The 12,508-nt window shown below is 36.9% G+C and overlaps 1 protein-coding gene and 2 long non-coding RNA genes across 8 annotated transcripts in view; 2 read left to right on the forward strand and 1 right to left on the reverse strand.

The window, feature by feature from the left end:
- Positions 1 to 12,508, reverse strand: part of LOC128022747 (uncharacterized) — a 56,252-nt gene that overhangs the window by 35,409 nt on the left and 8,335 nt on the right. For 2 of the 5 annotated variants that reach the window (XR_008185988.1, XR_008185990.1), the window contains one exon: positions 3,204 to 4,454. The exons of 1 other annotated variant lie outside the window; for it this stretch is intronic. This is a non-coding gene — a long non-coding RNA (uncharacterized LOC128022747). Of the gene's footprint in view, positions 1 to 414; positions 431 to 2,526; positions 2,683 to 3,203; positions 4,455 to 12,508 lie in introns of those variants that run through there. 2 more of the 5 variants (XR_008185989.1, XR_008185991.1) reach the window with 2 other exon arrangements.
- Positions 1 to 12,508, forward strand: part of LOC128022746 (uncharacterized) — a 53,956-nt gene that overhangs the window by 34,120 nt on the left and 7,328 nt on the right. Inside the window, exons 4-12 of the mRNA XM_052610547.1 lie at positions 5,902 to 6,025; positions 7,842 to 8,058; positions 9,052 to 9,547; positions 9,859 to 10,137; positions 10,510 to 10,726; positions 11,038 to 11,099; positions 11,348 to 11,471; positions 11,751 to 12,060; positions 12,374 to 12,497. Of these exons, the coding sequence (XP_052466507.1) occupies positions 5,902 to 6,025; positions 7,842 to 8,058; positions 9,052 to 9,547; positions 9,859 to 10,137; positions 10,510 to 10,726; positions 11,038 to 11,099; positions 11,348 to 11,471; positions 11,751 to 12,060; positions 12,374 to 12,497 (1,953 nt within the window). The remainder of the gene's footprint in view (positions 1 to 5,901; positions 6,026 to 7,841; positions 8,059 to 9,051; positions 9,548 to 9,858; positions 10,138 to 10,509; positions 10,727 to 11,037; positions 11,100 to 11,347; positions 11,472 to 11,750; positions 12,061 to 12,373; positions 12,498 to 12,508) is intronic.
- LOC128022751 (uncharacterized) lies at positions 749 to 4,738 on the forward strand. 2 transcript variants are annotated; one of them, XR_008186000.1, is made up of 3 exons: positions 749 to 845; positions 1,010 to 1,167; positions 4,134 to 4,738. It is a non-coding gene; the product is annotated as an uncharacterized LOC128022751 (long non-coding RNA). The 2 variants fall into 2 exon arrangements; XR_008186001.1 differs by lacking the exon at positions 749 to 845 and having other exon boundaries at positions 879 to 1,167.

Raw genomic sequence — 12,508 nt, forward strand, 5'->3', positions numbered from 1 at the left:
TAACTGTGCTTTCATTCAAAAAAATACACCTTTCTGTGCTATGATACATCCCTCTTTCTAGCTCACTACTGTACATTTTTGTGTATCACATTTAAACCAACTATATACAAATTCTATTTACATGACTCTTAACCCATATGTATCTTTTTTGATTTTTTTCAGATGGAGACATCAAGTATGGTTTTCCGTAAAGGGAGACCAGCGAGGCCCAGAGAGAAAGGCAGGGAAATACACTCTTATAAGTTTAATTATAATGTGTAATCCACATGACTCCAGTCCATCAATTAACGTCATGTGAAGCAAAAAGCTGTGTGTTTGTTATAAAAGAATCCATCATTAACTTTAAACTATTTGTTTTTGCCTAAAATATGAGATTTTAAACTATATACAAGTACACAAGCCTTTTATCGCGACGTTTCGACAGCTTTCTGTGTCTTCTTCAGGCATGACTTGTGTAAAATAAAGGTTTTCTTCTCTGAGCTCAATTTAATATTTTAGAATTAAAATTTCCTCCCCTCTGTTTATTTTGTAATTTGTAAAATTTTCAGAGCCTTTTCTTTGAATATATCAAGCATCTTTAAAGTGCATTTTTTGAATTTAAGCACTCTTTCATCTTCCCTTACACTCTTATAAGTTTACTTTTTTTGGCGTTGTCCAGGTAAGTACTCTTACCAGTGTGTATAGGCATAGAGATCTGTTTTATTATTTTTATTATTATTATAATATTAATTTCATTTAATAATATATTAGAGACAGGGATAGGAAGTCTAAGGTGGGATCTTTACCTAATCCCAACCATTTTCCAAAGTTCAGAGAGGGAGGCTCGGGCTGAGGTTAGGATTTCTGTAAGTCCAATCGAATATATAAATAATATTTGTTTATTTATTTATTTATTTTCTAGAGTGTCCAGAAGCGGGCAACTTTTTGTCGTCATTGTCATCAAAAGACCAGTCTCATCATCTTAATATCATCTTAATGCTGGATGTGTTTCATCTTTTGTCTTCTCCAGATGTTCACTGATGGACTGGAGTGCTGTGGATTATTGTGAGGTTTTTATCTGCTCTCATTCTGATGGCACCCATTCACTGCAGAGCATCCATTGATCTCCAGGAGGAGATTTTTTTTTTTTTTTTTTTTGGTAATGTAATGCTTGTAGTTTTGTGTGAGGTGTAGGTTAAGGGGATAGAAAATACAGTTTGTTCAGTACAATAACCTTTTTATTGTACCCAATAGTGTCCGATTGTAACAGCGAGACGTACTGCACCGCGGAATATATCGAGCACTTCCTCAACCCTCTCTCCACCAGACATCCAAGCTATTTATAAGATACGTACGATTTTATTTCCAGGAGGGCCTGGGTCATTTTGCACCATATGGTCACCAAGCAGGCTCCACTTTCATACTGGCCACACCAGAGTGTCCCATCACCCAGTATAGGGCTCTAACAATCAGGGCTCTAATGTCCCGGGCTCTATTACCCAGGGCCTAAGTGGTTAAGTGATTTTTTGCTCCACCACATAAATGGTGTTTAGAAATAAAATAAAAAAATTAAATTGAGCTCAGAGAAGAAAATATGTATTTTACACAAGTCATGGCTGAAGAAGACACAGAAGGTTGTCGAAACGTCGCGATAAAAGGCTTGTGTACTTGTATATAGTTTAAAATCTCCTCCCAAAAACCAACTCTGACCTTAACCACTTAGGCACAGTAGTGAGCTAAAAAGAGGGATGTATCATAGCACAAAAAGTTTTATTTTTTGAATGAAAGCACAGTTAAGGTTGAAAAGACAATGGGGGTGCCATGAGTGATAGGCTCCTCCCCTCTGTTTATTTTTGAAAATTTAAAAATTTCAGAGCCTTTTCTTTGAATATATCAAGCACTTTTAAGTGCATTTTTTGAATTTAAGCACTCTTTCATCTTCCCTTACACTCTTATAAGTTTACTTTTTTGTTTTAGTGTACACTTTTTTTTTTTGTGTTACTATCTTCACAGACCCATTTATTTCTTTTTCACTTACATACAAAATAATTGTAAAAAAAAAAAAAAAAACTGTCAGTAAATAATATTCCTACTAAACAGTGAAGATGTTTTTTATTTCAATGCCCAAAAAACACCAATGAACAACTACAAGTAAATTAGTGTTGGAAATTGGTGTTCATGTACATTAACATTAATGAAATGCATTCAGCGCCTCTTCTTATTTATGGTAAATGTTGTAGAGAAGCAAATCACTGTAATAAAGTTTACAGACTACATTTATACAATTATTAGGAACTGAGCGGTAGAGAACATTGTTTATGCAGTGGAGGAAAACTAAAAGAGATACATGTGACCAAATGTTTGTGCATATATATGTGTGTCTTTGTGTGTGTGTGTGTGTGTGTGTGTGTGTGTATCGGAGTTGTATCTTTTTTTAGTTTTTTCAGATGGAGATGTTTTCTTCCCTGAGCTCAATTTAATTTTTTTAATTTTTGGGTCTGTGAAGATTTTAAACTATATACAAGTACACAAGCCTTTTATCGCGACGTTTCGACAACCTTCTGTGTCTTCTTCAGGCATGACTTGTGTAAAATACATATTTTCTTCACTGAGCTCAATTTAATTTTTTAATTTTATTTCTAAACACCATTTAGGCTCCTAGGCATTTAGGGCCTAGGCTCCTCCCCTCTGTTTATTTATGCTGCCATGCCCGGGGAGGGTTCACTGCGTTCACTTTGCCACCATAATTTTTCTCTGCCCAGGAAGAGGCCACCTCGAAGGCCGAGGCCAATTTGTTTATTTTTGAATTTTTAAATTTTTCAGAGCCTTTTCTTTGAATATATCAAGCACTTAAAAGTGCATTTTTTGAATTTAAGCACTCTTTCATCTTCCCTTACACTCTTATAAGTTTAATTTTTTTGTTTTAGTGTACACTTTTTTTGTGTTACTATCTTCACAGACCCATTTATTTCTTTTTCACTTTCACACACTTATTTGTGTTTTTAGCACCCCTTTGTTTTATTTTACAACACATATTAATCCACATGACCATCACAATAATCCACAAGTAATCCACATGACTCCAGTCCATCAATTAACGTCATGTGAAGCAAAAAGCTGTGTGTTTGTAATAAAAGAATCCATCATTAACTTTAAACTATTTGTTTTTGCCTAAAATATGAGATTTTAAATTATATACAAGTACACAAGCCTTTTATCGCGACGTTTCGACAGCTTTCTGTGTCTTCTTCAGGCATGACTTGTGTAAAATAAAGGTTTTCTTCTCTGAGCTCAATTTAATTTTTTAGAATTAAAAGCTCCTCCCCTCTGTTTATTTTGTAATTTGTAAAATTTTCAGAGCCTTTTCTTTGAATATATCAAGCATCTTTAAAGTGCATTTTTTGAATTTAAGCACTCTTTCATCTTCCCTTACACTCTTATAAGTTTACTTTTTTTGGCGTTGTCCAGGTAAGTACTCTTACCAGTGTGTATAGGCATAGAGATCTGTTTTATTATTTTTATTATTATTATAATATTAATTTCATTTAATAATATATTAGAGACAGGGATAGGAAGTCTAAGGTGGGATCTTTACCTAATCCCAACCATTTTCCAAAGTTCAGAGAGGGAGGCTCGGGCTGAGGTTAGGATTTCTGTAAGTCCAATCGAATATATAAATAATATTTGTTTGTTTGTTTATTTATTTATTTATTTATTTATTTATTTTCTAGAGTGTCCAGAAGCGGGCAACTTTTTGTCGTCATTGTCATCAAAAGACCAGTCTCATCATCTTAATATCATCTTAATGCTGGATGTGTTTCATCTTTTGTCTTCTCCAGATGTTCACTGATGGACTGGAGTGCTGTGGATTATTGTGAGGTTTTTATCTGCTCTCATTCTGATGGCACCCATTCACTGCAGAGCATCCATTGATGAATCTTGAATTATAATGACTTTGATCTTGAGATGGTTTTATGAGTGCTTGGCCGTGCAATCCTCTTTCGTAAGCATCAGCTCCAGCACGTAACAAATACACAAAGATTAATGGGGACTCGTGTCACTGCGAGATCATAAACTGTGCTTATTAGAAATCATACAGGAGGAGATTTTTTTTTTTTTTTTTGGGTAATGTAATGCTTGTAGTTTTGTGTGAGGTGTAGGTTAAGGGGATAGAAAATACAGTTTGTTCAGTACAATAACCTTTTTATTGTACCCTTACCAGTGTGTATAGGCATAGAGATCTGTTTTATTATTTTTATTATTATTATAATATTAATTTCATTTAATAATATATTAGAGACCGGGATAGGAAGTCTAAGGTGAGATCTTTACCTAATCCCAACCATTTTCCAAAGTTCAGAGAGGGAGGCTCGAGCTGAGGTTAGGATTTTTGTAAGTCCAATCGACAGGTCCTGAGGGACCCGAAGACGGTTATGCACTGTCCATCCGTTCCACTGACCGCTTTGCACAAAGGCCTATTAATACAAACAGAAAGCCCACAAATTATCATAACTGTGTAAAATAATGCATCATTTCATTCTAAATAAGCATGCAAATTTAAGAGAGATTGGGCAAAAAAAAAAAAAAAAAAACTTTAACAGTTATGTTTAAAAACACAGTGTTGCTTGAGTAAGTGCAATTTATAACCACTAGATGGCAGCGGAAGACCACTAATGGGCTCATTCAGCTAAGTTGAACAGTACTGTTGAAAGAATTCATGAATTCATGCCAAAACATTAAAAAATTAACTGTTATAACATTTTAAATCTCATTGAGTCAATGTTTTCCATTTTAGTTCATACAGATATGTCAGATATGACCCCAGGAGTGAAGGGTCAACAGAAAATCTCCAAATTACACCGATCGAGCAGATTGGCCTCAGGCCTTCGAGGTGGCCTCTTCCTGGGCAGAGAAAAATTATGGGGGCAAAGTGAATGCAGACACTGTAGAACAAGCAGAAGCTTTTATCACAGCTGAATTGTTTGAGGAGGAAACAGTGCCACATACACAAAGCCCAGGAAATCAGGGGCCAGCGGGCCCTCGCACGCTAGTGGCAGCCTCCAGACCCCCAACTGCTACAGTAGCTCCCCCTACTCGGTTCCAGGGCCCTCCCTCTCTAATACCTCCACAAGTCTCTGTGCGCCCCAAAAAGGGTGTACAACACTTCTGTACCGCAGGTATACTTTCTACTGCACTCCTGTACCGCAGGTTTACTTTCTACTATGCTGCTATACCGCACGTATACTTTCTACTGCACTTCTGTACCGCAGGTATACTTTCTACTGCATTTCTGTACCAAAGGTATATTTTCTACTATATTTCTGTACCACAGGTATACTTTCTACTGCACTTCTTCACCGCAGGTATACTTTCTACTATGCTGCTATCCCGCAGGTATACTTTCTACTATGCTGCTATACCGCAGGTATACTTTCTACTATACTTCTGTACTGCAGGTATACTTTCTACTGCACTTCTGTACCGCAGGTTTACTTTCTACTATGCTGCTATACCGCACGTATACTTTCTACTGCACTTCTGTACCGCAGGTATACTTTCTACTGCACTTCTGTACCAAAGGTATATTTTCTACTATATTTCTGTACCACAGGTATACTTTCTACTGCACATCTGTATTTTGTGTTATGTAATTTAATAATAGCCTACAAGGTATTACAACAAAAACAATGTTATAATTTATGTATATTACATAATTTAAATGCAGTGACAAATAACCCATTCATTGCATATGATCAATCATGATTAATCGACTCCATAATATATATATAATTACATAATATATGTGTGTACTGTGTATATTTATTATGTATATGCTTATCAATTTGCACTGGCTACAAATTGCTGCTCACATAAAATTCAAGGCATTGATGTTTTCAATGTAGCTATATTTCTGTACCACAGGTATACTTTCTACTGCACATCTGTACCGCAGGTATACTTTCTACTATGCTGCTATACCGCAGGTATACTTTCTACCATGCTGCTATACCGCAGGTATACTTTCTACTGCACTCCTGTACCGCAGGTTTACTTTCTACTATGCTGCTATACCGCACGTACAGTATTGTTCAAAATAATAGCAGTACAATGTGACTAACCAGAATAATCAAGGTTTTTAGTATATTTTTTATTGCTACGTGCCAAACAAGTTACCAGTAGGTTCAGTAGATTGTCAGAAAACAAACAAGACCCAGCATTCATGATATGCACGCTCTTAAGGCTGTGCAATTGGGCAATTAGTTGAAAGGGGTGTGTTCAAAAAAATAGCAGTGTCTACCTTTGACTGTACAAACTCAAAACTATTTTGTACAAACATTTTTTTTCTTCTGGGATTTAGCAATCCTGTGAATCACTAAACTAATATTTAGTTGTATGACCACAGTTTTTTAAAACTGCTTGACATCTGTGTGGCATGGAGTCAACCAACTTGTGGCACCTCTCAGCTGTTATTCCACTCCATGATTCTTTAACAACATTCCACAATTCATTCACATTTCTTGGTTTTGCTTCAGAAACAGCATTTTTGATATCACCCCACAAGTTCTCAATTGGATTAAGGTCTGGAGATTGGGCTGGCCACTCCATAACATAAATTTTGTTGGTTTGGAACCAAGACTTTGCCCGTTTACTAGTGTGTTTTGGGTCATTGTCTTTGTTGAAACAACCATTTCAAGGGCATGTCCTCTTCAGCATAGGGCAACATGACCTCTTCAAGTATTTTAACATATGCAAACTGATCCATGATCCCTGGTATGCGATAACTCCAACACCATAGTAGGAGAAACATGCCCATATCATGATGCTTGCACCTCCATGCTTCACTGTCTTCACTGTGTACTGTGGCTTGAATTCAGAGTTTGGGGGTCGTCTCACAAACTGCCTGTGGCCCTTGGACCCAAAAAGAACAATTTTACTCTCATCAGTCCACAAAATGTTCCTCCATTTCTCTTTAGGCCAGTTGATGTGTTCTTTGGCAAATTGTAACCTCTTCTGCACATGCCTTTTTTTTAACAGAGGGACTTTGCGGGGGATTCTTGAAAATAGATTAGCTTCACACAGACCTCTTCTAACTGTCACAGTACTTACAGGTAACTCCAGACTGTCTTTGATCATCCTGGAGGTGATCATTGGCTGAGCCTTTGCCATTCTGGTTATTCTTTTATCCATTTTGATGGTTGTCTTCCGTTTTCTTCCACGTCTCTCTGGTTTTGCTCTCCATTTTAAGGCATTGGAGATCATTTTAGCTGAACAGCCTATCATTTTTTGCACCTCTTTATAGGTTTTCCCCTCTCTAATCAACTTTTTAATCAAAGTACGCTGTTCTTCTGAACAATGTCTTGAACGACCCATTTTCCTCAGCTTTCAAATGCATGTTCAACAAGTGTTGGCTTCATCCTTAAATAGGGGCCACCTGATTCACACCTGTTTCTTCACAAAATTGATGACCTCAGTGATTGAATGCCACACTGCTATTTTTTTGAACACACCCCTTTCAACTAATTCAACTAAATGCCCAATTGCACAGCCTTAAGAGCGTGCATATCATGAATGCTGGGTCTCATTTGTTTTCTGAGAATCTACTGAACCTACTGGTAACTTGTTTGCCACGTAGCAATAAAAAAATATACGAAAAACCTTGATTATTCTGGTTAGTCACATTGTACTGCTATTATTTTGAACAATACTGTATACTTTCTACTGCACTTCTTCACCGCAGGTATACTTTCTACTATGCTGCTATCCCGCAGGTATACTTTCTACTATGCTGCTATACCGCAGGTATACTTTCTACTATACTTCTGTACTGCAGGTATACTTTCTACTGCACTTCTGTACCGCAGGTTTACTTTCTACTATGCTGCTATACCGCACGTATACTTTCTACTGCACTTCTGTACCGCAGGTATACTTTCTACTGCATTTCTGTACCAAAGGTATATTTTCTACTATATTTCTGTACCACAGGTATACTTTCTACTGCACTTCTTCACCGCAGGTATACTTTCTACTATGCTGCTATACCGCAGGTATACTTTCTACTATGCTGCTATACCGCAGGTATACTTTCTACTATACTTCTGTACTGCAGGTATACTTTCTACTGCACTTCTGTACCGCAGGTTTACTTTCTACTATGCTGCTATACCGCACGTATACTTTCTACTGCACTTCTGTACCGCAGGTATACTTTCTACTGCATTTCTGTACCAAAGGTATATTATCTACTAGATTTCTGTACCACAGGTATACTTTCTACTGCACTTCTTCACCGCAGGTATACTTTCTACTATGCTGCTATACCGCAGGTATACTTTCTACTATGCTGCTATACCGCAGGTATACTTTCTACTATACTTCTGTACTGCAGGTATACTTTCTACTGCACTTCTGTACCGCAGGTTTACTTTCTACTATGCTGCTATACCGCACGTATACTTTCTACTGCACTTCTGTACCGCAGGTATACTTTCTACTGCACTTCTGTACCAAAGGTATATTTTCTACTATATTTCTGTACCACAGGTATACTTTCTACTGCACATCTGTATTTTGTGTTTTGTAATTTAATAATAGCCTACAAGGTATTACAACAAAAACAATGTTATAATTTATGTATATTACATAATTTAAATGCAGTGACAAATAACCCATTCATTGCATATGATCAATCATGATTAATCGACTCCATAATATATATATAATTACATAATATATGTGTGTACTGTGTATATTTATTATGTATATGCTTATCAATTTGCACTGGCTACAAATTGCTGCTCACATAAAATTCAAGGCATTGATGTTTTCAATGTAGCTATATTTCTGTACCACAGGTATACTTTCTACTGCACATCTGTACCGCAGGTATACTTTCTACTATGCTGCTATACCGCAGGTATACTTTCTACCATGCTGCTATACCGCAGGTATACTTTCTACTGCACTCCTGTACCGCAGGTTTACTTTCTACTATGCTGCTATACCGCACGTATACTTTCTACTGCACTTCTTCACCGCAGGTATACTTTCTACTATGCTGCAATCCCGCAGGTATACTTTCTACTATGCTGCTATACCGCAGGTATACTTTCTACTATACTTCTGTACTGCAGGTATACTTTCTACTGCACTTCTGTACCGCAGGTTTACTTTCTACTATGCTGCTATACCGCACGTATACTTTCTACTGCACTTCTGTACCGCAGGTATACTTTCTACTGCATTTCTGTACCAAAGGTATATTTTCTACTATATTTCTGTACCACAGGTATACTTTCTACTGCACTTCTTCACCGCAGGTATACTTTCTACTATGCTGCTATACCGCAGGTATACTTTCTACTATGCTGCTATACCGCAGGTATACTTTCTACTATACTTCTGTACTGCAGGTATACTTTCTACTGCACTTCTGTACCGCAGGTTTACTTTCTACTATGCTGCTATACCGCACGTATACTTTCTACTGCACTTCTGTACCGCAGGTATACTTTCTACTGCACTTCTGTACCAAAGGTATATTTTCTACTATATTTCTGTACCACAGGTATACTTTCTACTGCACATCTGTATTTTGTGTTATGTAATTTAATAATAGCCTACAAGGTATTACAACAAAAACAATGTTATAATTTATGTATATTACATAATTTAAATGCAGTGACAAATAACCCATTCATTGCATATGATCAATCATGATTAATCGACTCCATAATATATATATAATTACATAATATATGTGTGTACTGTGTATATTTATTATGTATATGCTTATCAATTTGCACTGGCTACAAATTGCTGCTCACATAAAATTCAAGGCATTGATGTTTTCAATGTAGCTATATTTCTGTACCACAGGTATACTTTCTACTGCACATCTGTACCGCAGGTATACTTTCTACTGCACTTCTGTACCGCAGGTATACTTTCTACTGCACTTCTGTACCGCAGGTTTACTTTCTACTATGCTGCTATACCGCACGTATACTTTCTACTGCACTTCTTCACCGCAGGTATACTTTCTACTATGCTGCTATCCCGCAGGTATACTTTCTACTATGCTGCTATACCGCAGGTATACTTTCTACTATACTTCTGTACTGCAGGTATACTTTCTACTGCACTTCTGTACCGCAGGTTTACTTTCTACTATGCTGCTATACCGCACGTATACTTTCTACTGCACTTCTGTACCACAGGTATACTTTCTACTGCATTTCTGTACCAAAGGTATATTTTCTACTAGATTTCTGTACCACAGGTATACTTTCTACTGCACTTCTTCACCGCAGGTATACTTTCTACTATGCTGCTATACCGCAGGTATACTTTCTACTATGCTGCTATACCGCAGGTATACTTTCTACTATACTTCTGTACTGCAGGTATACTTTCTACTGCACTTCTGTACCGCAGGTTTACTTTCTACTATGCTGCTATACCGCACGTATACTTTCTACTGCACTTCTTCACCGCAGGTATACTTTCTACTATGCTGCTATACCGCAGGTATACTTTCTACTATGCTGCTATACCGCAGGTATACTTTCTACTATACTTCTGTACTGCAGGTATACTTTCTACTGCACTTCTGTACCGCAGGTTTACTTTCTACTATGCTGCTATACCGCACGTATACTTTCTACTGCACTTCTGTACCGCAGGTATACTTTCTACTGCACTTCTGTACCAAAGGTATATTTTCTACTATATTTCTGTACCACAGGTATACTTTCTACTGCACATCTGTATTTTGTGTTATGTAATTTAATAATAGCCTACAAGGTATTACAACAAAAACAATGTTATAATTTATGTATATTACATAATTTAAATGCAGTGACAAATAACCCATTCATTGCATATGATCAATCATGATTAATCGACTCCATAATATATATATAATTACATAATATATGTGTGTACTGTGTATATTTATTATGTATATGCTTATCAATTTGCACTGGCTACAAATTGCTGCTCACATAAAATTCAAGGCATTGATGTTTTCAATGTAGCTATATTTCTGTACCACAGGTATACTTTCTACTGCACATCTGTACCGCAGGTATACTTTCTACTGCACTTCTGTACCGCAGGTATACTTTCTACCATGCTGCTATACCGCACGTATACTTTCTACTGCACTTCTGTACCGCAGGTTTACTTTCTACCATGCTGCTATACCGCACGTATACTTTCTACTGCACTTCTGTACCGCAGGTATACTTTCTACTGCACTTCTGTACCGCAGGTATACTTTCTACTATGCTGCTATACCACAGGTATACTTTCTACTATGCTGCTATACCGCAGGTATACTTTCTACTATACTTCTGTACTGCAGGTATACTTTCTACTGCACTTCTGTACCGCAGGTTTACTTTCTACTATGCTGCTATACCGCACGTATACTTTCTACTGCACTTCTGTACCGCAGGTATACTTTCTACTGCACTTCTGTACCAAAGGTATACTTTCTACAGCACTTCTGTACCGCAGGTATACTTTCTACTGCACTTCTTCACCGCAGGTATACTTTCTACTATGCTGCTATCCCGCAGGTATACTTTCTACTATGCTGCTATACCGCAGGTATACTTTCTACTATACTTCTGTACTGCAGGTATACTTTCTACTGCACTTCTGTACCTCAGGTTTACTTTCTACTATGCTGCTATACCGCACGTATACTTTCTACTGCACTTCTGTACCGCAGGTATACTTTCTACTGCATTTCTGTACCAAAGGTATATTTTCTACTATATTTCTGTACCACAGGTATACTTTCTACTGCACTTCTTCACCGCAGGTATACTTTCTACTATGCTGCTATACCGCAGGTATACTTTCTACTATGCTGCTATACCGCAGGTATACTTTCTACTATACTTCTGTACTGCAGGTATACTTTCTACTGCACTTCTGTACCGCAGGTTTACTTTCTACTATGCTGCTATACCGCACGTATACTTTCTACTGCACTTCTGTACCGCAGGTATACTTTCTACTGCACTTCTGTACCAAAGGTATATTTTCTACTATATTTCTGTACCACAGGTATACTTTCTACTGCACATCTGTATTTTGTGTTATGTAATTTAATAATAGCCTACAAGGTATTACAACAAAAACAATGTTATAATTTATGTATATTACATAATTTAAATGCAGTGACAAATAACCCATTCATTGCATATGATCAATCATGATTAATCGACTCCATAATATATATATATAATTACATAATATATGTGTGTACTGTGTATATTTATTATGTATATGCTTATCAATTTGCATTGGCTACAAATTGCTGCTCACATAAAATTCAAGGCATTGATGTTTTCAATGTAGCTATATTTCTGTACCACAGGTATACTTTCTACTGCACATCTGTACCGCAGGTATACTTTCTACTATGCTTTTGTACCGCAGGTATACTTTCTACTGCACTCCTGTACCGCAGGTTTACTTTCTACTATGCTGCTATACCGCACGTATACTTTCT

The sequence above is a fragment of the Carassius gibelio genome, chromosome A11, assembly GCF_023724105.1.
Source record: "Carassius gibelio isolate Cgi1373 ecotype wild population from Czech Republic chromosome A11, carGib1.2-hapl.c, whole genome shotgun sequence".
Classification (NCBI taxonomy): domain Eukaryota; kingdom Metazoa; phylum Chordata; class Actinopteri; order Cypriniformes; family Cyprinidae; genus Carassius; species Carassius gibelio.